General features: G+C 41.4%; 1 protein-coding gene across 4 annotated transcripts in view; it reads right to left on the reverse strand.

The window, feature by feature from the left end:
• ADARB1 (adenosine deaminase RNA specific B1) overlaps window positions 1–25,685 on the reverse strand; it is an 86,498-nt gene that overhangs the window by 22,168 nt on the left and 38,645 nt on the right. For 3 of the 4 annotated variants that reach the window (XM_072873939.1, XM_072873938.1, XM_072873940.1), the window contains 6 exons: window positions 24,038–24,112; window positions 16,051–16,982; window positions 6,352–6,466; window positions 3,529–3,697; window positions 2,866–3,014; window positions 2,087–2,255 (listed from right to left, as the gene is read on the reverse strand). In XM_072873939.1, coding sequence (XP_072730040.1) covers window positions 2,087–2,255; window positions 2,866–3,014; window positions 3,529–3,697; window positions 6,352–6,466; window positions 16,051–16,982; window positions 24,038–24,065 — 1,562 coding nt within the window. In that variant the 5' untranslated portion in view covers window positions 24,066–24,112. Of the gene's footprint in view, window positions 1–2,086; window positions 2,256–2,865; window positions 3,015–3,528; window positions 3,698–6,351; window positions 6,467–16,050; window positions 16,983–18,273; window positions 18,379–24,037; window positions 24,113–25,685 lie in introns of all 4 variants that reach the window. The other variant, XM_072873941.1, reaches the window with a different exon arrangement.

The following is a 25,685-nucleotide window of genomic DNA, read 5'->3' on the forward strand; positions in this document are numbered from 1 at the left end:
GCCACCAAGCACTAACACACTAGGATAATCCTGTTCTAATGCTTCTGACCCAAATGGGATTACACTCATGGCCTTTCTGTGTTTCTCACAATTTTTCTTGGATGTTCCTACCAGGCTCAGGAGGGTGCGAGAGAGCACACTGCAACAAAGTGCTCAGAGGCTGGAAATAACAGCTTGGATTATACATATAATCCACACAGATGAGGCTGTTCAGATACAAAGAGTTTTCCTGCTTGTGCAATCCTGCACCGCGAATTTATCCACGTCTTTTCCAGGCTGGGACTGTGAACCTTTGGGAAAGCTCAGTGGAAATTCACGGGGCTCAGGCATACTGGAGGACTGACTGCTGGACGCTACAGAGCAATGCATTCTTTCAAATGTAAATGGACAAAACATGGTCATAAATGTCAGGGAAATGTAAAAAAAAAAAAAAAAGAAAAGAAAAAAAAAGAATATGAAAATGTGGGCCTCCTTACCCGTCATACAGTCTTTGTTCTGTGTCAAGGGGTTCTATTTGCTTCCTTCACTGGCACAAACAAAATTATTCCCATTAGCCCCAAGGAGAGGTGACAGCTAGCTACGCAAGCGAGAGATGGATTCTGTTCTGCATCACACAAAATCAACAAAACAGTCAAGTGTGTTCTAGCTCAACAACTGTCTTCATTTTTTTTATTTGCACTAACAGCAATGATGATGTGATAAAAGAAGTCAAATGAATGTGGCACGATTACCATGTCGGGTGGTTGAGAGAAGTCCCTGGCATGAAGCTGGGGAATTTATTTGGTGAATTTTATTGAAAATATTATAAAAGAAACCGAAATGTCATTTTTGTAGAGTCACCTTTCAACAGCCCACTGTCCTAGCTTCTGAAAGGCCCTAGCTATTTATGTTAGGGGAATGTAAACTAAAGTAAAACGTCTTCCTTCAGTAGAGATGCTGATTACTCGAGACAAGACTAGAGGAACAAAGCCATTACACAACCTTCCTCCTGTATTTTTGATTTGGCATATGCAGTTCACAAGAATAGTTCCAACTTAATACACTTAATAAATTTTGAATCAAGCTAACTGTGACTTGACAAAACAGCAGAGCTCTTTTAATTAAAAAATAACTAAAATATCATCAGCTGAAAAACTTAGCATTTCTCACCTATTTTGCAAGAGCACAGAGGCTGCAAACACACAGACTCATTTAAAAAAATTATGTTGCAACTCTCCCATACTTCTGATACTTGTTAAAGGATACTGCTGCTAAATTTTGGGGGGGGATAATCATTTGTCCATTTATGATTTTGAACAAAAAAAATCTTTCAATCTTTGTCAAAAAGGACAACAAAGAAGGAATCGGATAAAATACAAATAAAAGCACTAGCATTAGAAACAAAATATTTAATTACAGTAAAAATATTTAAACTAAAATTAAAATAATTCTGAAGTTAAAAATTAAAAATGCCCATCAATTAAGATTTTTTAAACTCAAACATTTTTTCCCTGTATAAAATAATACAAATCTAAATCTACCCATGGAAAATGTATGTATCTTGGACACCATAGAATCACAGACTGGTTTGAGTTGGAAGGGACCCTTGAAGATCACCTAGTCCAACCCCTGCCATGGGCAGGGACACCTTTCACTAGATCAGGTTGCTCAAAGCCCTGTCCAACCTGACTTGGAACATTTCCAATGATGGGGCAAGAACGTATATCGTCAGAGGACATTGTCCAAATATAACTAAGGTAATATATTTATTGCACTGTTTTGCTAATGCTATACTACTTTGGGGGGGGAAATATCATTCCTCTGTTTCCCAGGGATATAAATACAAAACAAAGCTGTCATGACTTGAAGTGGCTGGAATGATAGGTAATGATTTCACCTTGCCTCTGAAGCAGCAGAAGGTCTGGCACCAACTGCAGGTGAAGAATCAGAGCTTTGTCACTGGAGCTACAGCCACCCCCAGGCTACGTCTAAGCAATGAAATAAGGCAAACAATAACCTGCATGTTCACTGCAGGTATCATGCAACCTTCCTTTCTTGTTCAGCAATAAAAAGCAATAGCGAAGAAACCAATCATTTGATATCTCACCTCGCTATCTTGTCACTGCAGGACATGGTAAGTAGCCTTTCTCCTTGCAATACACCATCCCACGTCTGGATAGTGGTAGTAGAGCGCACGGGGATGGTCCCTTCCCCAGATTCTATTTTTGTCCGTAGCTGTCCTCTCGCTTTGCGGTTTGGATGCCTGTCCCCTTGATCTAAATGACAAAAATCACTTACAATCAGCTGAGAAACATTCTCAAAGTGTTTTACAGACAGCATTACAGTAAGAAGAGTCAATTAAAGGTATTTGCCTGCATAACTGCTGGCTTGCGTAACAATTTCTATTGCTCCTTGCAAATTAGCTACAGCATCAGACATCTCTCACAAATACTGTCTTCTAAAACACACTTGCAATTAAACCAAGCTTTCCACGAAGAAGCAGTACGCAGCAGGCAGCTCTTCAATTCCGTTCTGTGCGTTATGGCATTAGGATGAAGTTAATGGACAGATCAAGAAAGGGGCAGGCAGACAACCACCGTTAAAAGATGGAAACAGTGAAAACGGTTTGGTTAGTGCTGTACAAATACTTGCTGACTCACTGGCTTATCTCTGCTAGCATTCAGCCTCTTCAAGACCACATGGTGGATCAGTCTATACTTAACTTCTACCACACAGGAAGAACAGCTCAGATTTTTTTTGAAGAGATCTTTGTCTAACACACATCTACACTAAAAGGAAAGAAGACACCTAAATTTTAACTGTGCCATTTGTACATGCTCAAAGAGTACTTTCAACTCCCTTGCTTGAGTAGGACTGCTGTCATACCCTCTTGTGCTGCTTCATGTGGTGAGAAAATCCTAGCGTCGCCACAAGGAGATGTGCTGATATAGAGATGAAACTGCACATTCTCCTTCAGCTTAAACCCGCCTCGCTCCGATTTGATAAAAATGGATTTTTGTTGATCTTCTTTATTGCTGAAACAGAGAATAAAGCTAGAGTCAAAACTGACCTTAACACTTAAATAACCATAAGCTGGGCAGTCTCAATAGGCATTAAAACCAAACACAGGACGTCTGGAAATTTTATAGTATAAATCTAACAGTTACTACAATTAACAAAATTAAAAGACCATCAAGACAAGAAATAGAGAGCCCTCGACACCCCCAGATGTCAAGAGCTTTCAGGCACTTACCAACAAGTGAAAAATCACCACCCTTTAGCTCACTTGAGATTATTTTGATTTACATGTCTGCAGCTTACAAAATGATTCCCAATTATTTTTGCCGTCTTCCCTTCTCGTGATTGACACCCAACTGAATACATATTTTGGTAAAGTCAAACTTTAGGGCAAAGGGCCTGAGTTCTAAATTAAACGTCCTAATGCAACAGGACAAGCATTTCACATTGAAATAATTAAAACAGATGTTTTACACAGACACCTTTTCAGCTCCGTGTGATCAGCTCATTCTCCTTTTCCCTCCGGCTTACCTTAGATAAAGCTCAAGTTGTGTATACAGAAATTTAAGCAGGCACCGGCGAGATATAATTTCCGCATGGCAATCATTTAATGCAAGACCACGATCACTCATGTATTCACCATTGATACATTTTGTTCCTGTAGAAACACTTATTACCAGGGCATCTTTCACATCTGTACCTGCAAAATAAAATTTCAGGAAGAAGATGCAGTTAAAATCCCAAATAATCTAGGAAGTTATGTTCTTGCAGAACCCAAACAAGGCTCCTTTTTTTCTGTTTGCTTCTTTCAAAAGAAAAAAAATGTTTTTTCTTCTGATACTTTCTTTAAAGTGAAAGCTTCGCTCAGCCATACCCTCCCTGTACCGGTAAAGTCTATGGTTCTTGTGAGTTCATACAAGTTAGAAATTGGAAACCTGCAGGGAAAAATGGCTGCTTCAGGAAGAGTTGTTAAAGCCTGAGCTCCAAAGACAGTGCTTTTTTCCTGAGCCCCAGGCAGCCAGCGAGCTTCCAGCATGTACCTTCTGGCCACCTATGCAGATACTCACAGCGGCTTTAGAAATCTGAAAGGCACTGATTTATTAAAACAGCAACATGTTATGGAAGGGTATCAAGCCAACAACAGGAAAGGTAAGACTATGGAATGAGGAAGTTTAAATGCTTAAACCACTGTAAAGCTTATCAGCAGTATAATGCTTCTAGAAGTGTAGTTCTTGGTATTAAATCATTCCATACAATAGAATTAAAAAAATATTTTGGGCGTTTCCTATACAGAGAAGTGTCTTTATCACACACACACAAAAAAAAGGTTAGCTGCATGAAGAATTCAGAAAGACAGGTCAGAATGTTACATGCCTCGAGCAAAACACTCGGCAAAAAAAGCCCCAACAAGCCACACTAATGCCTCTGAAGCTCTCGAGGCCTCACCAGCAAAGGCCAAGCCCTGCCAAACACCTTCTGCTGTCTTCCTCCCACAGAACAGTACTGCAGTATGGAAAAGCAGAAAAACCACTTTCCACACACCCCAAGCACCTAAAGTCGAGGATCCTCCCATAAGCACCTGGCTGTACGATGGCAGTGCTGATATAAAGGGTGTAACTAGTAAGTAGCAAGGGAATTGGTAATTGAGTAATTAAAAAGGTAATTGAGTTTGAGCTCTCACTCCTGATGAAGTATACGGCCTTAAAAAAATGAACCTGAGCCCAGCTGCCCCCTCCTGCCCACAGGGCTGGAGAAGACCATGGAGGAGAAGCAGGGAGCCACTTCACTCTATAACACAAGGCTGTGCAATGGGGTCATCTAATTCCAGGGGTTCCCCAGACATGTATCCATGCAAAGATGGTTTCTACTTTTGTGTAAAGCTATTTCTTCAGTTAATCAAAATGTATTCACATGTTAATTAAGCCTTAATTCTTTGGTCACATGGCTTTTCTGGGAACTGTGGACATGGGACTGTAATTACAATGAAACCTTGTTAAATATCACAAAATATATTAAATAAAACTACAGCATGTTCCTCACAGTGCTTTGCATTCGGGGCTAAAACGGTGTTGGTACCACACGAATGTTTTGGCTCTTGCTGAGCAGCGCCTGAGGAGCGTCAAGGCTTTCTCTCCAAACCTCCCAAAGGCCAGTGAGCTGGGGGTGGGCAAGAGACCGGGAGGGGACACAGCTGGGACAGCTGAGAGACAGTGACCAAGGGATACCCCACACCATAACTGTTGTGCTCAGCAATAAGAGCTCAGGAAAAGGAAGAGAGGACATTCGAGGTTACAGCATTTGTCTACCCACGAGTCTTCTTGCCCTCCTTCCATTTGCTCCCCATGCCCCAGGAGTGGACAGCGAGCAAGAGGCTGGGTAGGTGTTTGACTGCTAGCTAAGGTCAGCCCACCACGCATGTCTTGTGGCTCAGTTTGGGCCACATTGTCCCCTTGTCACACTCCCCTGTCCCTAGAGCATGGAGTTATGATCTGCCCTAACCAGCACCCTCAGACCTCTCTGCTCTGTGGAGGAGGCCCCTACAAATACCCCCGCAGGAGGAAAGGGCTGGCGTTGCCCAAATCACGAAGGGAAGGCTGTACATTTATCACCGATATCCATCTGACTCGTACAACTAATTGGGGACATTTCATGACAGGCCCAAAATTAATCAAGGGTTGAGGTGGATTGAAGACCAAGATAAATCTTAGCCTGAGGAAAATCCAGTAGCAGCATGGTGGCAGATCAGCTTAGGGCAGAACTTCGCTGTTTTGGGTGATCTGGCAGAGCACAGATTTCGTGCCAGCAATCAGAGAACCGTGACATTACTGCTGTTTGTACATGCACACCAGTGTCAGCTGCCAAAACATAAGCTGCTTTCTTCAGATATTTTTACTAAAATGACTGAGGCACAAAGCACTAAGAATAAAATATAGCAAGAATAACTAACAAAGTGCAAAACCTTAAAAACTTGGAAAGCAAGCAGAATTTCTTACATAATATGCCAAAAACCAAGAATGCCATCTGTGTGACCGATGCGGTGAAATTTATTTTAGATTTACTTTCAAAAAATTGCACAACTAATTTTAAAAGGTACATGTATTTTGCAGACCATGAGTTATCTCAGATGTCTCAATCAGGCAGAAGACAAGAACTCTGTGGAAACAGAAGCATTTGCAGGTCTAATTTTCCTGTAATTATCTTTAGCCAAGATTCAATTGCTACATTTAGTGCACCTTGAAGATTAAAGAGTAAAAATACATTTCAATACAGGTTGACTGAAAAAAGATAGTTTCCTAGAATGCAAACAGAGCTCTCGTATTTAAGCTGTTAAAATAGTACTTTTTTTTTCTTTACCTGTTGTCATGACAATTCCAGCAAGGACTTTTCTACGTGCATGTGGAGATGTGAAATTTTCTGTCAAATCACTGAATTTATCTACAACCAAGCGTGCAACAGCATCAGCTAAAACCTGTAGGATCACACAGAAATGCACATTAGAAAATTAAACAAATAATTTAAAAATTACAGCAGTGTTAGGATATAAAGATTTGCACTTTTACATGATTTGACACAATAAATTAAACAAGTTTTTATTGTTCACTTTAAAAATGCACATTGAGGCATCAGCAGTTTGTCAAGGAGGTGGCTGGGTCCAATTTTCAGGCATACTGAGCACTTGCAGCTCTTTATAAGCGGAAGCAGAGCTCTCTGTGCTCCACGTCTATTAAAACAGGGTCACGCAGCCCTAAGCCAAGCATCAAAGTACCTAATGCTCATGATCGTTATGAACATTTGAGGCTTAGGAGAACAACTGGATAGACAGTTAAGTCTATACTTTCATGCTCAAACCTCAAAACACATCATTTCAGTATCCTCAACATTGGACCTGACAAGAAGACTGAAGTGCAAAAACCAGGCTCCTGAAACCAACATGTAAACCTTTTATAACAATCGAATTCACTATCTAGCTATTACACAAATGAGAACAGATCTGTTTCAACACTGGTTAAACACTTTCTATTTCTTATTTTTACAAGACATATACAAATTTAGGAATAGAAAATGTCAATGTATAACCCAAAATAAGCTATCTTAAAATTAGGAAGGATTTATCTCTTTCACCTTCAGGAAAACTTGAATAACAGTCACAGCCTTGTTGCATCTTGCCAGCAGCGTTAGCAAGCAATGTCGCTCAGGCTGTAAGGGGGGCTAACTTCTAAGATTAAGGAAAACTTCAAAATACCAGTCCTGCTCTTCTTCAACGACAGTTCAGTTCAACACTGCAGCTATCTCACCTGCTGTTTTTAAGGCAGCTGGAACCATAACAGCTAAAAGAGATGAGTCAAGATCAAATTCTTGAATTTTCACCTGAAAAGAAACTGAAAACCAGGGCAATCTATGCAACAGCATCACTAGCACAGCTGGTTTTTCCCAAGGGAGTGGCTGAGAAAGGCAAGTTACATGCTAGACGGCGTGATGAGTGGTCCCCAGGCTGGCAGGAGAGACAAAGCAGCCTGTCCCCACCCATCTTCCACCAGCACCAGGACCGGCAGCCAGAGAGGAGGAGTGGACAGCCGGGGAGGGAGCTCAGGTCCCTCTCTCGGAGCACCAGGCGTAAAGAGCTTGATCCGGTTGTCCGTGCGTTGGCACCCAGCAGTATCTGAGATGTTCTGGGGTAACCACCTGGCCCACAGGCTGACACACCAGAAGGACACAGGTCCTGTGTCATACCTGCCAGTGCCATGCAGATGTCTTAGATACCCAAGAGCATCCAATGTGGTGCTAAACACACACGTAAGGAACTACATCAAGACCAAAAGGATGCATGTGGCTGAGAGTCTTCTGCTTACAAGCTGTCTTTGGGCTCTCAGTAATGGAAGAAGATCACCACTCTCACCCCTCCAGAGGGCCCAAGGCAAATCAACAGGGCTGATGGGCAGCAGTATACAGAGCTTGGGGGCACCCACTTGAAACAGTACAAACTCTTGAACACAATCATCAGTTCTAAAAACAGACTGCCAGGGTCAAAAGAAAAGAAAGAAAAGAAAAAGAGGGTTTGAAGACTGCCAGCCTGATTCACCACCATTTTCCTAACAACGCTCATGAGAACCGACAGCCTAGAAATAACGTGGAGGAGCTCTCAACGTTAACTTCCTTCTGGAAAAGCTTTAGCAGCCAAGGAAGCAATAATTAAAGCTCATGTGTATGATTTCAGAGCTCGACAGCTTTTTCCAGAATCTGACTGGAGACAGCGACCAGCAGTCAGTGGTGACTGAGGTCACATCTGCACCAAGCGTTGGTCAATGTTTTGTAATTGCACAACTTGTAGAGTCAGAAGACTCTCGACATTGCAAATACAAATTTTCTTTATGCATTTGAATGGACTGCAACTCAGAAACTCTTATCAACAGATTGAGAAACTTTTCAGGAACGCACTTTTGCTCAGAGGCTACGAACATATCTGGTCAGGCAGTGATTTTCAAAAAAGGTCTTTTTGCTGCTGGACCCAAAATTGTGTTACAACGTGTGCTCTGACAGCACCATGACCACGCAGCACAAAACCTGCATTTAATTGTGCTAGTACTTACCTAATGCAGAAAGCTGAACTTTCTGCAAAGCTGAAAGGTAAATACATGAAAGAAAAATAATGAGCAACAGTTTTATTATCACCCTGGTTTTAGAAATGGAAAAATAATACACAAAAGGCTTAAACGATCAACCTCCCTGCAGTCATGCGGGCAGATCACTGCAGGGACAAGAAACAGAGTCCCCATTCCAGTGTTTTATCCATAGCCCCACTGCATAATTACGGATACTGCTTCCCAGCTGCAAGTTTTATGCTCTCATTTCTGTATATATATATATTTCTGCTCTACCTTACATCACGACATGCTGGACAGGAGAACTCAGCTGGCAGCTGACAAGCTACCAGGCAATGTGAAATCGTGCTGAATCACATTATAATGGAATATACTAGTGAAACAAACTTTTCCAAATAGGGATGTACCTGATCCACAAAGATAATACATGCTTCAGAGAGGCTTCAAAGCCTGCCAGAAAGGCTTGCCATCCAGGTAATAATCAATATGGGTCACCCCTTCTCCAAAAAAAAGTGAATATCATGACTGGTAACTGGAGGAGTCTTCTCCAGCACTGAGCTACACAAAACCACAAAGTTCAGCACATACCAGAAATGGTAATTCCAAAATGCTGAACCAAAACCAACCAGTTGCCAAGGGTGAACATAGAGGAACACTTCTTCCAGGATCACCAAACACAGGTAACTCACTACACAGATCCTCAACCTACCTGGCCAAATGGAGGCTGATCTATCGAGGCATGCGATTGCCCATTCCCTCCTCCCTTGAGGAGGTTGTCTTCAAGAGGTGGGAACTGAAACTGCCAGGCGTTTCTGGGAAGAAACCCCTGGCCAACTTATCTGCCAATACTGCTAACAAAAAGGCTACCTGAACAGGAGTTGGGTAGGATGCTTGCATACAGGGTGGACACATTAGCTTTTTCCAAAAAGATTTTTTTTTTTCACATAGTAAGCAAAGCAGAGGAAACCGTGGTGTTGGTATACAAGTAAGAACACAGTGAGTCCCTCTGGGAAGATGTAAGCTGGCACGGAAGGATGGGATGGGGCTGCATCTCAAACAGCGTGGAACTAAGCTGCTGGCAAGGAAACCTAAAAACGCTTGAATGAACATGAAGCCAGACACTGGGGAGGGCTGATAAGAAGGACTAAGCAGAACTCAAGCGAGACAAAATGACCGCTAGAGATGCAAACAATACAGGAGGAACTGTAGGGGAGGGGGGAAAAATCACTGCCAGAAAACAGGCAGCTATATTAAAGCTTTTTTTACTCTATTTGATACTCAAGTTGCATGACAACAGTTGGGTGGTGAGGAATAAACACTATTAAATGTCTACAGACTTAGTTACTAAGGTTTTGGTCTTTTATAAGACTACTCACCGAATAAATTAGAAGAATTATCCTTTTCTCCCAGGTGGTCTATTACATTAACATAGTTAAGAGTCACTAAGAGCATGGAAAAGATGGGAATAAGGCAGGCTATGAACAGACCACTGCAGTGCCGGGAACAAGCCTTACTGGCCTAAAATGATGTCCTTACTGTCCCCATCTCAAAACCAAGGACTAGAAGCTGTCTCCACATCAAGCCCAGGCCACTGACCAGTCTGGACAGGGATCTTTCACTTCTCATTCTGACTCTATTTCCTTTCATATAAATAAGTATTAATTGGAACAGAAATTGAATTCATATCTCACCTTCCCAGTGAGTGCTCTAACATCTGACAAGCAGTTTCTCTACCCCCGCTCCTGCATTAAATCATTATTCAAAGTTGGGTAATTCAAAAAAGGAAAGACCTAAAATAGCTGACAGTTCTCTCGTTAAGGCATGTGAGCCGAAAGCTATTTTGGGTGCGTTGTTCCTTTCTCTGATGAAGTTACAGTGAATCCACTTCTTTTCTACACATACAGACTGATTTTGGTTAATATATATCTTGCAGCAATGTTGTAGCGGAAACCCCCTGACCATTCATGTTTTAAAATATTCTGAAGCTGATGAAGTTCAGGTCTGTCTGGATCCGAAGGAAGGCCTTGGCACGCCACAGAGACCACCCCAGATGAATGCTGGTGAGCACCCGCATGGTGCAACCAAAGGCAGCGGGAGCAGAGGCACTGCATGGGCTGACAGCACCAGGTTCTCACCGGGGACCTGACCCAAGACCTCCCAATCTTTTGTGCTCTCCTTGGATCTCCAGTGGTCCTTCGCAAGCACAAATGTTCTCCCTCAGCTTTATTTCTTACCTTCACAGTTTAGGGCTTATGTGAACTTTCACAAGCTGATGAGCGGTGGCAGTGCCCACAGCAGGTAAAACCAAGGCCCATTATCTCTCTGACAGGGACCAGCACACACAATTCAGAGAAGCTGCAAACATAACTATGCTAATAAAACAGGGCAATTATTTTCTAGTGCTCCAAAGTTTCCTGTATTTATTTAAAGGAACTGCTACCTGGCAGTACATTCTCGCCCTGCTTACGCAAATACATCTTTTACATTTCTGACAATTCCACAGCAATTATTCCAACATATTACTCATTAATTCCAAAAAACACATTCTGTATTATCTTTTTGCTAGGTTTGAATCTGTTACATGCTCATTCTCCTGTATACACTAAGCAGTCAATTGCAATAAACTGCCTAGAGCTCTTCAGTACCTCTGCAGAAGCAGCTTTCCCAGATCTCCGATCATTTTCATCATTAGTTTGTATATCCTTCCTATATTTGAATACTTCTTTTATAGTTTCCCCCTGCCCCAGGTTGAACCAGGATTAACATAGCACTTCAAGTAAAAGTAGCCCTTGCAGTACTGGTTCTCACTCCATTCCTTCTGCGTAACATTTTGTTTCAATGTCTGTCCACAATGATATACAGGATAAATTGAATTTGCAACACAATTAGGTGAATGATTAAAAGTATTCCCTCTAGTGCATTTTTTAAAATTAATTTCATCTGCAGCTACACTGATTATTTGTCTAGCGCAAGTTGCTTTCTCTCACAATAGTTAGTCCAGCTTTCACTAATCTAAACAACTCTATTTTTAAGCTTCAATATTTACAATTCCAATTCGCTAACTTCCACCTCTTTGCATCCTGACTAATCAGCTATCTTTTTAAGTAAACAGTTTGAAGAAATCTGGGAAATATAATTATAAAGCTTACATGGAGGTTTTCCTAACAGAGGCCATCAGTGGCCTAAAGAGGCTACCTCCACCAGCGGGTTCCTACCGTCCGATGGAAACCATTCCCATCAGTAATGCCGGCAGCCTGGGCCAGCAGACTTTACTGAAAGTCACCAAGTGCCCTGGGGCACACCAGGATGCATGCCGCGTGTTCAAAACAAACACGATGAGACTCTTCTTCCTGCGATACATACTTAAACAGTGGAACTTATTGCTACAAGGTGCTGTGGAAGCTAAAAGATTACAGAAGTTCAAGAAAGGGCTGAAATTCATGAGGGAAAACAATAACCCATCGAGAACTCTCAGATGGAAAGACACCATGTCTGGCTGAGAAAATCCTTGAGACACAAGCTGCTGAAGGTTAGAAGCACATACTGGGGAAGCACTGCTACCAATATGCCCCTTTCTCAGTTTTTTTCAAGGCATTTGGTACTGGCCTGAGTACTTCTTTTAGGGACAGCACCATCCCACCTTTGACAGAGGTGTGAGACCCCTCATGGCCTTCCTTGGGAAGCAGGCAGCATCTAAGGGAAAAGAAAAATAGGAGAGAAAACAAGTGATCTCTGGGAGGCTTCTCTCTGGGTGATAAAGAAATCAAAATGAAGAAATAGAGAAGTCCAACAGAGCATCCGCTGCTCCTGAGATGTCCAAGGATGTCCTTGTCCCATCTCCTGAGATCACCAAGGTGCTGCTCAGCGGCAGGACCAGCTCCGTGGGTGGAGAAAGCTCCCGCTTCCCAGTGCTGGGGCTGCTGGCAGGGACGTGGCACTGGGGACAGGATAATGTGTGAGAAGGAGCTTTTCCCTGGCCCAGCGTGGCTTTGCTGTGGTTGAGTGCTCAATGATACTCTTTTCCCTAGAAATCAGATTTGGACTTTGCACTAACAGTTTTCAAAAACCTGGTCACATCAACTTCCACGTTTCATCTATAAATGTGCGACCCCTTTGTTTTCATAAGTGATTTTAAAAGACTGTTCACATTTCACTGTCTTCTCCAGTTCTCATCACCTACCAACTCTGCAGACCTATGACAAGCCATGCACTTAAACTTTTTAATAATATTAATCTAAGTATGCTGAAACATGTAGTTTTCTTCCATGGAAAAGAATAAAACTTGAAGGACACACATTTTAGAGCTCTTGGTACGTCCAGTGGCTTATTGCAGAATACAGGTCACCCCCTTGCTTTGAGGGGTGGGAGGTGAAGTGAGGATGGCTATCAATTTACAAAGTGTAGCTAACCATAAAAGGATTTTCTTTGTTTTGGAGAGGCAGGTTCCTATAATGCAAGACTGACAACCTCTTCTATTTTAACACACTCGCTGCCAAGGTCATAAATGCATGAGGGCTGTTTTTTTCAGCAGTGCATTTTCATCCGCTCTGAGGCACATGTTGAGTGACTTACTGGCTTTAACTCACTTTCCCAGCAAAGAGATTTTCCTCACCGCAGGCAACATTGCTTCGTCCCTCACAAAAGGTCAAGCTGTAAGCAAGCAGATAAGCTTGCTTTGCAGAGACTGGTTTTAAATGTATTAAACCACAGGATCAGCACCTCGATAACCCACTCTTAAAGACCATAAGATTATACCTGCACCCATTTTATAAGCTGATTTCTGATGTCAACTGCCCTTCTGTACCATTTGATAGCTTGCACGTGTATTTCCACATTTAATTTTCTCCAGAGTGCCTGCAGCTATCGGGAGGCGTGGGATCACGGATATGCGTTTCAGCCAATACTCACGACCACCACTGGAGCAGGGATCATCTCTCCTCTGCTCTCGACTCTTTCCGCTCTATCACTTTTTCTTACAAGGCATCACAAATTACCACACCAGCTACAGACAGGTTTTGAACCTGCCACCCAGGCAGTCAATTCCAACACCTGCATCGGCACAACCACACTACACATTTATTATTTCCACTGAGCATTTGGTATTTGGATTTTTCCTCCCCTTGCATGTTTCTAGCTTCCATTTTTTTCCAACCCAATCAGCATTTTATTTGGTCTATGGGTTATAACAAATCCTATCCTCATTTACATCATTCCCGTACTCTCCAATGTTTGTGACTTCACCCACTTTAGGATTATCTCCAAAGTTAACATCTTTACACATCCTGAGTAAACACTCTGTAAAAAAATAAAATAACCACAGAGTCAAAAAAAAAAGAAGATAAATAAAGCGGGACCTGAAAACATCACAAAAGCTTATATCCCTTATTAATCATTAAGAGATACCAGACCGAAATCACTAATATGTAACAGACCTTGATATAATTCCAATAACTTGACAGCTAGTTATAATTCAAAGCAGAGTAATACGACACAGCAAAGTGCAGAAAGGACAACGACGTCCTGATGACAAGCTGATCAAAAGCCTCTGAATAAATAACTGACTTTGAATTGGGTCTACATGAGGTAGTACCAGCAACCTCCCCCTTCCCACCCAGCGTATTCGGCATTACTCCTGAAGCCCACCGGGTTCTCCTCCACGCCGGAGCAGCCTTTTTCGGTGCACACCTATAAGACAAGTGAAACGCGAGCTAGCCAGCTAGCCCTGGGGCATGCTTTGGTGTACACAATATGGGTATCAAGGTCAGTGTAGGAGCACGGGAAAAAAATTAAAAATAGTGTTTGCATGGGTTGCTTTTTTGTTATTTAATACCGTACCCTAGGCTTGAGTGCCCTGAGCATCCCATAAGCTCTGGGACAGCTACCTGGGACTCAGTCAAAACCTGGCAAGGCAAGGAGCTCAGAAAAACACAGCACTGCCCAGCGGTCCATCGAAGTCCCTTAAGGAAAAGAGCCTGTGTAAGCTGTTATACGCTGGGCTGCTGGGCGGAGAAACAACTTTACCCTCTTAGAAAGACACCTCTTTCATGTCTCACCTCGTGCTCTTTCCCACTTCCCTATTCCAGTTCCAATTTTCACCATTTTACTGATTCAAGAACTAATAACACATAAATTACTGGCAGTGAAATTTTTTTGGTGTCTGGGGCTAAATCTACTTTTAAAAGCACAGCAGAGAATGCAGTCTGAAATTACTGAATCTACTGAAGAAATCGTAACTACCTGAAATAGCATGAGCTATTTCAAATAGATTTGAAAATGAAGGAAACATTCATCAGTAATGCAGTAATTGTGCATCATTAAAAAAGAAAGCATATACGATGCATGTTGTCCATGCATTTTGAGAAAACAACATACTGAAAATAGTCACAACATCTACTTATGCTCTTCAACCCCACGTTATCAAATCAGACCTGTATCTTACAATTTTAACGAAATCTAAAACAAAGTTTTTGAGATAGAAAAGGTCAAAGCCTTGAAATTCTCATAATAAACAGATAGAAAGTTGCAAAAAAGTCACAGGCAAGTATTTTAATTTAGACAGGCATATAATATCATTAAAAAGACCCAAGAGACAGAGTAGAAAGAGGGTAGTCCAACAATCATTACTGTAGTTTGACTGGGGAGAAACACAAGCAAGAAAATAAGGGAGAATTTTTCTTCATTAAAAAAAATAAAAAATTACTCCATTCTAGCTACTTTAAATTTCTGGTCTATGTCTGGTATGTTTGATACTTTCCCTAGGTCATTAATTATTTGATTTAAACTATTTCTCATCCAGATTTACTTGCCTAAGTAACTTACATATACTTATTAACTAATTTGATTAGAGCACAATCCTTTAGATGACAGCTATTTAACCACACATCTTGGATATGTGCACTGCGAGTGTGTTGTTTATTTAGACCCTGGAAATAAGTGGCGACTGCATCGGCCTCACTTAATCTGTCCTTGACTTCCATTATTCAGCTCTGTCAATGCCAACAATTTCAGTTTGCAGAAGAGAGCGATTTTTTTCTCTGCTAAAAACTGTTGTATCAAATAATAATTTTACTTAAAGTAGTAATTCTGACTTGAACTCCATCTAAGTCTTGCTGCCTAAGACGAGCAAGACGCAATTCAACCTTTCCTCAGCACAAACCATAATCCAAGCTGGCACTGCACTGGGCTCAGTGCTCTCTTACGTGACACGATCAAGGCTGAAAGCATCAGCAACAAAGCCTCCTCTCTGTCCAACAGAATACAAAGAGTTCATGCAATTGTCAGAAGCCATAAGTGGATAAATCACCTAATACACATGCATGTATATATATGCACACACACATCTACAGACGCAGAATAAACAGCAGAAACGCTGTTCAAGCTGACTCAATACGCATGACTTGGCTACTCCTGGTCATTACCCAAAGACATCAATAAAACCCGAAGGGCTTCTCACCTGTGGCAAGTGTAACTGGAGCCCCTCGCTGGGAATGGGCTGTTGAGACGGGGTCTGGTCCAGCTGCATGTTAAACAAGGATGCCAGGGCCGACTGAGCGGCCCGAGCTTTTGCCAGCTTTTTATTCCTTCCCGAGCCTTCAAAAGTCTGACCGTCCACCGCCACAGCCATGACAAAGTTTTTGGCATGGCTCTCCCCGCTCTCTGAGAGAAACTCGTACTTCAGCCCCGGCCGCAGCTCGTTGAGGATCATGACAGGGTTCTTCCCGCTGGCAGAGGGGTAGGGCGATGGTGCGGGGAGAGGTGACTGGGAAAGGCTGCTGGCTACGGCAGACGATGGCAAACCGTAGTCCCCACTAGAGCTAAAGGACCCATCCCCATTGGACCCTAGGTAAAAGGAAGCATCGGAAGGGACCGGCGTTTCGAACCCATTGAAAAGGGTGTCAGGGAAGTCCGCTTGGTCAGAGGTGAAGTCCGTGTTGACCGACAGAGTCCTCCCCATTGCCAGGTGGGCTTCTGAGGCGTTTGGAAACTGGACAAAAGACCGCAGAGCCTTCTCGGCGGCATGAAGCTTGGCTTTCTTTTTCGTCGGGCCAGACCCCTCAAATACCTGCCCGTTGACTTCGACTGCCATCACAAACATGGGGGCATGGACCGGCCCTGTCTGGGACAGGAGTTTGTACTGTAAACCGGGTTTAATCTCATTAAGTTGCATCAGGGCATTCTTTGGCAGAACGGGGCCGGGTGTTTTCTTCCTCTTCTTCAGGCGGAATTTGGAGTGGCCATTGTTGCCCTCCTCCAAAGGACGCTTTCTGCTGCTGCTGCCACCGCCGTTGGAGAGCTGCGTCCCCTCCCCGGCGCCCTGCCCACCGCCGTCCTTGGGGGGAACGTTGTCCACGTTGCGGTTTTCTTTAACATCGGTGCTGCTCGAACCTGCGGTGCCCAGAAAGAGTAACTTACAATGCCTTCGTTGCAGGACCTTGTAAATGCAAAATTTATAGATTCCTTTATCTCTCTTTGTAACTGGTTAAGTGATGTGTGCTCACAGGTTAAATGTTTTGCAATACGATCAGAGATAACGATGATGGAATACAACCTCTCGATAATTCAAGACATAACACACTCGAATGATTTTCAAACTACGCATTTGATACAATCATATAGTAAAAAAACCACTGCAGCTTTTTTTTTTTTAATTGCATTTAAATCACGCTGGAACAAAACTTTTACTGATAAGTTACGTTTGGCCTGAAAAATGCTTTAAACCGAAATGTAAGTTATAGTAGCATACGCCTATAAAACAAAGAACTACCATTAGTAAAATAAAAATGGATGCTTAAGACCAGTACTAGGAGACAGATATTTAATTCTACTTTATTCTTATTTTAGTCGTGTTACTTTTTTTTTTCTCAGTGATTTTAGTTGCTCAAATTGAGAAATGACATAAATAAAACCTGAGCCATGAAAAATCAGGCAGCTTTTTGGTAGGCACTGTGACTGAAGAGCGTTTGAGTGCTTTTGTTTCTCTTTAGCTATTCCATATTCTCTGAATTCAATTCTTTTTTACGCCTTTCCTAGATGTTCATTTCACCTCACCCCAATTTGCTCAGGAACTACAGCTGCCTGCTGTGCCAGCATGACCACAAGACTACTTTAGTATTTCCACGCAGCCTTCTATTAAGAAACCTTATATTTGTCATTTGCAAGCTATTTTATAATTCCTTGCAAAGGAAGAAAATGGCTGTCACAGAGTTACAAACCCAAAAATCAGCATAAAAGTCCTCTCTTAAGACTATGCAGAATACAAGAAGTGTGACAAAAGCTGCGCAATCACAATGATGATATTTTAATGGGGAAAAAAAGGCATTGTAATATTAATTTAATGATTTATTTTCTAAAGTAGAAAGTTGGGGTAATGATATATCAGAGGTATATTTAAAGAATTATATTTGCTATAACTGCAAAGACCTCATTTTTACCCTGATAAAGAAACTAAGGAAATTCATTATTTGTGCTTTATACTGGCATTTGTGAAAGAAAAGGCAAATTTAGTAGGTCAAGTATTTCTAACTCTCCTGTTCCAAAACTTCAAAATATCTGTATTACATCTACACTGATACTAGGTGATAAATATTAATTGAAATGAGAGCAAGCCAAGGTGGAAGCTCTCTTCCAGAGAGATAAATTTCAGCCACACTTTAAGTGTTCCCTAACAATCCCCTACCAGGCACACATCACTTCGCCCAGGTTACAAAGCTGATGGAATGGTTACTAAATTTTCATTTATAACATCCTCCAGCAAAAGCTCGATAGGTTACTCCTTTCGGTGCTCGAAGAGAAAAAAAGAAGAAAAAAAAAAAGATCAAAAGAAACAGCCAAAGTAGGAACACATTTTGTTAAATCACAGTAGCGCAACAAAGAATTGTACAGTACACTAAATTCCAGTCAATTAAGTTCCATCAAGAATGAAACACTAAATATTCTGAAGCATTTCCTTGCTAGAAATCTGCTAAATTCAATAAAGCATCTCTTGTTATGTTCAGCCACAAATTGTATTGCCTGCAGAATGTGTGCTGTAGGGCCACAACTGTCAATACAGAGTGTTCATGCATACATATTCTTTATATATATATATATTTTTATATGTGTGTGTGTGTGTGTGTATGTGTATATACGGTGAAGGAGTCTAAGGACAATAGAGTGAATTTTTAAATCTTTCCTTACAATGAGCTTCTTACCCGAAGCTGTAATCTCCAAAAATTACATCTCATCTAAAACACCATTTCTGGAACACTGCTCTTACTAGTGGCACCAGAATTTGCTATCAACCAATATGACTTTTAGGCTAAACAGAAATGATTTAGTTAACACTAATTAATGGCCTCTGTTTTTATCTTTCTTTTTATATGAAGACTACTGTCAGTGCCTGTGGAAACCACAGAGGGAAAATACGAGTTGACCAGACTCCAGATGAATGTAAAAAAAAAAAATAAAAGAACTTTTGCATGTAAGTACAGCAGCTGGAGGAACTCCTTAATCCATCTCACGACACAGGTAGGGGAAACGATGCCCTGACAGAGAGGGGGGACTTGTAGGAAGCAGGAAAGAAACTTGCACGCTTACCTTGTCTCAATAAGAAAGAAGGGAAGAAAACTACTCCTTCCCTGGGAGCTACTAGGCTTGTTAGCTTTGGAGAACCTGCAGGGTGGAAGCAACTAGGAGAGAAAGCAAGCAGGGAGCTGGCAGCCCGAGTCAAACCCAGAGACCATGAAAGGAGGCAAGTTTCTACATTGTGGAGGTGATCCAAATCCAAGCCTTGCACGTGATGGAAAGGAAAATACTTTCCGAATGAACCAGAAGGACCCAGGTTTGTTTCAATCCACAGAGTCAGTGGACTGCAAGAAAGAGCAACTGCTTCTCAGGCCGAGGGTGAAGATGTGCTTTCGGTCCTTTTCTCTAGCCTGTCCTGCCCAGCAGTGGTGAGGTCCTCTAATTACCTTAGGGCTGGAGAAGATCTGACAGATTAGTCAAAAAGTAAGATTAGCTATCACCACCTGTTGAAGTCAGAGAAGTCATCTTGTTTAATCTTGCCCATGTTCAGACATGGAGTAACTCCTCCAGCCCAGCCTCTCCCCGCTGTTCAGAAACAGCTCTTCCTTTTCCAGGCACCTCACCTTGTTAGAGAAGTTAAGAACGGCCTTACTGGCTCATCCTCACCTCGCCCAGCTCCCTCCCTGGGACAGGGCCACCAGCAGACCCCAAGAGAGTATAAAACCAGAGCAAGGACGCAGCGGCCCTTCCCCAGGGCAGCCTCTCAGCCTGCAGGGAGCCACCCATGGGTCATCCGTCCATCCGTTCCCCCCCCCCGCCCCCCGAAATTTTTCTAATTGCTTTTCACGACCCCATAAACCCTTGGTATCCACAATGTCCTGGGCAATGCGTTTCACAGTTTCATTACACATTGCACAAAAACATCTCCCATTACTTGTTTTGAACCCCCATCCGCTAGTCTCACCTAATACATCTCCTGTTTTTTATTTGCTAATTTTTTCAATTTGATGATTCCAATATTAAACACCCTGTGCTGCTCATGATTTTACAGATGTCGCTAGTATTTCAACCTCGTCATCCCTCCTGTACACTGCAGGGCTCTAACTGTCCCTTGTCCTGAGGTCATCCTCTTCTTCTCACAGCAGCTCCTTATTTCCCCGCATGCTTTTTGACGCAGGAGGAGCGGACCCACAGCTGGATGCACTGTATATCTGCTCTTCTTGCTCTATTCTGCAGTCTTTTTCATCCTGGTAATACGCTGTTTGAGAGCCTGTAAGACTTTGGGGAGTCTCTCACTCATTCCCAAGAGAATGAGGGAGGGCATCTTCACCCCCGAGAGCTCTGGCTGATTCAGGATCCCATCATAGCTCAAGCTGGGAGCACCAGTACTTAAAAGGAGCAAAATTGTGTTGCTCTAAAGCAGAGGTCATGGCAGATGTGGACCACCACTCCATGCATGTTCTAAAAAACAGTTTAGATCATTTCAAAGTCTATCGGTCTGATTTGGAGACCAGTATTAAGTTTTGTGCTGCCAGCATCACAGTTAAAATAAGGCAGGAAAATGAGACCTGTGAATGTTAAAACACTCTTAGAAAGTATAAAGCATAGGAGAGAGCTCGCAGAAGAAAAAAAAAATCATCTGAATTATTTAAAAAAAAAAATATCTGCATTCAGTAACGGATGCTCTTCATGATCCTTTTTTCTTTTTTATTAAACTTTTATTGGGGTTGACAAGTGACCATATGTTAACATCATACATCTTTGCCTCAGAAAGGTTACACAGTCTTGGTGGATCTCCTTACGTACCCAAAAATCAAGATGTTTAAAACCAGCCTAATCCTAGATTTTAAATATACTTTCAAGTCTATGCATTTTCCAGTCTTTAAATAAGTTTTCAAGGAATGAATCCTTTAGAGAGCCCTTTGAGGTCCATCATGCCTCCTGTGTATTCAACACTTTGAAGTAGCATTAATACAGATATGAACACTTGATAACGGGATCCTGTTTTCTTAAACATTAATACTACCCATGATTTAAGAAGACAACATTTTTCATAAGACTAGCTTATTTTCTAGTCACTAAAAATAGTTAGCAGCTTTGACTAGAGGTTTGACTGATGTCTGTGGAAGCTGCCTTAATAAAAATCATAGCTAACAGTATCACATGCCAACAACTTCAGTGGAAGAGAAGTCCTGCCCCTGAAATCTTGTTTGAGAGGCTGACAAACCCAAGAGAAGAAGGAAAGAGGCACAGGATATTTTCATGCCAGCAAAGAAAGAAATCTTCTGTCCAAGTGTGTTGGTTTATTTTTTGTTTTATTCCCTGTAATTAAAAAGTGTCTGTAATTAAGACGCTTTATGCATTGGGGAACTTCCATTACCTGCTTGCTGAGAGACAACACTCTCCCTGCTCTGTCTGATCTGGAGCACACTTAATTAAATTTCAATGACTCTCAGCTGAACTGAAAGATGCTTCTAGCTACCCCTTATACTGCTGCTCTCATTTACTGGCCTGGGGAAATTCTAAGTCATTTTTTCATAAAAAACAGGCAGAAAAAACACATGTGATCTCTTCTAAGCATCTTCTTAGAAAAAGGGGGAAATGATCAAAGAGAAAGGTCAGGACGGCCACATGCTAGTGTCCCAAGTGTTCTGCAAAATGCCCCACCCCTCCCTTGCCTGTAAGGTAATCGATAAGGATAGGCAACAGGGTGAATTTACACCTAGCAAATTATTTATTTCTATTGTATTGATGCTTCTGCAGGGCGCTCTGATTTGATGCTGAGATAATATGCAGATGGGCTTCCAGCACAGATTCCTAGGGCGTTCAGAGTGCTGCAGACATACCCTCCCTGCAAAGCAACAGAAAACCAAATAAAAACATTCTAAAAAATAAAAAAGTATTGCCCCAAATCTCTTGTAACATCTTATGTTCAACGGATAAAGGAGGAAGACCTTAAAACCTGAAGTCTGAAACACTGTATTTTCTCAGGGATATTAATGTAACCTCATCACTGTCTTACATTTCATCTGAACCAATACAATATTAATTCTGGCTTCTGCAGAGCAATTCTAGTTATGCAACTGCAAGCTACAAATATTGCATATGCCCACCTTCCTTTCCTGTAAGATACTTCCCCAAAAAGGAGTTACATAAAATAGTAAAAAAATGTAATAGGCAACTTCTGGTATCACACTCCAGAATCTTAAGAGATATAAAAAGACATTTTTCTGTAAAACTAGAGAAAGATAAAAAATATTTAGAAAAATCTTTGCATGAATCAAGGTGAAGAACTTAAGAATTTGAACTTTGATTTCTCCCCCACAAAATCTGATGATTTAACATTGCAAATTCATGATGTTTGTGTGGGCATACAGACGCAGGAAGGTCTTCTTGCACCTTCTATTAACTGGGCTCATCCAAATACACATTGTTATCTGCAGCTTCCTTTCAAAAACATGGTAGAGACGACATCTCAAACCATACTTCTGGGAGACAACTGCAGTTATACAGATGCATGCCCCCAACCTGTAACAACTCCACCGAGCAGCCTCCTGACGAGACAAAAAGTTCAGTGAAAGGTTTCCCACATAGATGCACTAACACACAAAAAACCGCAGAAGCAGACAAAAATTGAGTATTTTGCTTAAGTACACTTAGAGAATGCCCCTGTGAAGGGATTATATTTTCTCCAGCTCAAGGAAGGCACCTTTTATTCATGCTCAGATATACTCCTTATTGAGATAAGGGGATGTTTTATCCAAAAAATTATCTTATGTGAATTATCCAATTAGAGTTCTTACTTTTTTGAAGTCCTCCTTAGGGAGGCAACTTTTAGAAACAGCTAAAGCATCCACCTGAAGTAATTTCTTTTATACCAAGGAAAATAAAGTGTTAGCAAGCATATTCCAGTTGAGTTCACTGTTTCAGTTGAAGAAAAGAGATGCGTTCTAGTCCAGATAATAATTTTAGGGGTTGGGGGCGGGTTGTTGTTTGTTGGTTTCTTTTTTTAAACACAGTGATCTAACTTCTTTATCTCACAATCAAAACATTCTGTAACTCCTCCAGACTGAACTACAACTCTTCTGCTCCAAAGCCTCCTACACTGCTGGGCTTTGTCAGCTTGGCCAGAGATGCGCATTTAGCCATTGTCACTTAGGGGAAAAATAAGCACATTTGTTATTATATCATATACAATTATTTACAGGCAGGTACAGCACATCAGCATAGCAGCAACAGAACATTTCTCTCATTCGCAAAAAAAGGTAGTTGAAAGGCCAATAATAGCAAAAATACTTTTATAATATTTTAATGACAACACTTTTTTCCACAGGTTATCAGGTCTTAATTATACCACAGAGTTAGCAACTTCGCAGCACTTTGCCAGTGTATGCATCAAGACGATCACTATATTTGACTATTTTTGTGCTTAAATGCACTTTAATAATTCAGTAGCTCAGGGTTGGAACAATCAGCATCTAATGAGAATAATCAGCCATGCAAGACCTGCGGGGAGCTCTTCCTTTTGCTTTTCCTTCCTCCATTTCTGCTTTCCCTCATTTATTTAATACACTTCAACTCCATCTCCTTCACCTCACCCCTCCCTTCTGACTGGTCCCTAACCCTCGGCATCGGCACTACCGGTATTCTCCCTCTTTTCTTCATTGCTGGTTCAAAACAGGAAAATATTTTGTTCAATTAGTTGGTAGTTGGAAGAAAAATGAGACACAAGGTATAACTAGACTAGCAAATAACCATGTGTATTTAAAACACTTCTAATGCAAAAGCTCCGATTCACTCTTCTATACCGTATTTTAAAACACACACAGAAATAATTCTAATTTGCACTTCCGAAGTTGCTTCGCAGTCGTCCCTGTGCTCACAAGAAAAAGTCACCTTCAGAAACAATTATTACTGTGTAAATAAGCACGTCTTACTCATGTTTTCTTCATCGTCTACATCCATTGTGAAATATTTTTGCTGGTTTCTTGGCTGGCGGAGACTGCTTCTGTCTGGAAAACAGAGAGGGGGATATTTAAGCTTTAAGGTACCAACATACAAGGTAAAGCATTAAATCTCCTTTAAAAGCAGCAGCCTGGGCACTGGCTTTGCTTTGGGCTGTTCACAGTTTTTGCTCAATTTTCACATAGTATTTCCCCAAAGTGCCTATTTCTGTAGCTGAGGTTGCACTCTGCAGAATTGCAAATTCAACACTGTTTGCAAGAACTTGGGTTTTTGTATGACGAACTACAATATTTTTTATCCGAAGGAGTATGTAAACTCCTTTATCTCACTACCTTTTTTTTTTTCTTTAAACTCCAGAATAATGTCAAATCCACTCTGCAGGTTACCACACAAACAATTCAAGTAGTCAAAACGCAGAAGATGCAGGGTTTTTTTACCCACCATCAAACTGATGAATGTCTGTTTGGTTAAATCCTGACCCAAGATCCCTCGTAAAACTGAGATGGTCATCAATGACCGAAAGATGTAGCCCCATATCAGGCGAAGGACAGAGTGGGTAATACAACCCTCTCTCCTATCTCTGGATTTTCTCATTAACTGAAACGTTCAGATGATCTTACATATAGGTTATCTGGAAAATAGATTTTATTAACCACAGGGACTTTCATGTCAAGAGAGACCAATCTAAAGGTGAATATAAGCACCTGACATGCAAAATGTGTCATCTACCTAGCATTTGGTTTGGAAGAAGGCACTGCTTTTACCCAAATCAAAAGCACTAATTTAAGGGTGATGGGTTTGTGGTTTGGTTTTGTTTTTTTAATTATTGCAGTTTGGTTTTTCCTGAAAGCTAATCAAGTACACAATATCTATTGCTTTCTAGGTAATTGCTCCAATCTCATAATGCCATAAGTGCTCCAACAGGAGCAGGGACTTCTACTTTTCACAAAAGATCCATTATTACAGTGAGGAAAAAGTAATGGAGCATTAACAGGCTTCGCATCCTTATGCTGGCGTGGATCAAACCATGGAAGTTTGTCTGGTACTTGCCGATCGGTTGTGCATCTGCCTCTTAGCTTTTCTGAAGCATTAACAACTAAGCATTGCACTTTCTACATTCTGCATTGCAGTATTTTTTACTTTTTTTATATAATGCATTCATTTTCTGCTGATTCTTTACCACAATTAAAAGTCTGGAAAGTACCTGAAGAGAGTAGAGTCCAGTACAAATGCAAAATCATTCTGTGATAATCTAGCCTTGTGTAACCTCTGTAAACTTTGATTCCTTTTGCTGACAAACAGATTAAATTAAGATTGAAGTCCAACTTTTAAGTGTGTCTTTGATCTTACTCAAAAACTATTATGAATAGTTCACAGAAATCACAGGGCAAAACTCCAACCTTCTTTTGTTATTTCCAATAATACAGTTATCTCCCAGCAGAGTTTCAGTCTTTTACTTAGCTTACTTTTACCATAGACAGTATCAACTCTAATTATCCAGGGACATTTTACTTACACTGTACATATCTTAGTTAACAACTGCATGAATACTTTCGGGTAAGTGTCTGGGATACTGAGGACTCAGCAGAACAAGCGATACCCGATTCAGCCTGAGGCTGT

The sequence above is a fragment of the Ciconia boyciana genome, chromosome 10 (assembly GCF_034638445.1).
Source record: "Ciconia boyciana chromosome 10, ASM3463844v1, whole genome shotgun sequence".
Classification (NCBI taxonomy): domain Eukaryota; kingdom Metazoa; phylum Chordata; class Aves; order Ciconiiformes; family Ciconiidae; genus Ciconia; species Ciconia boyciana.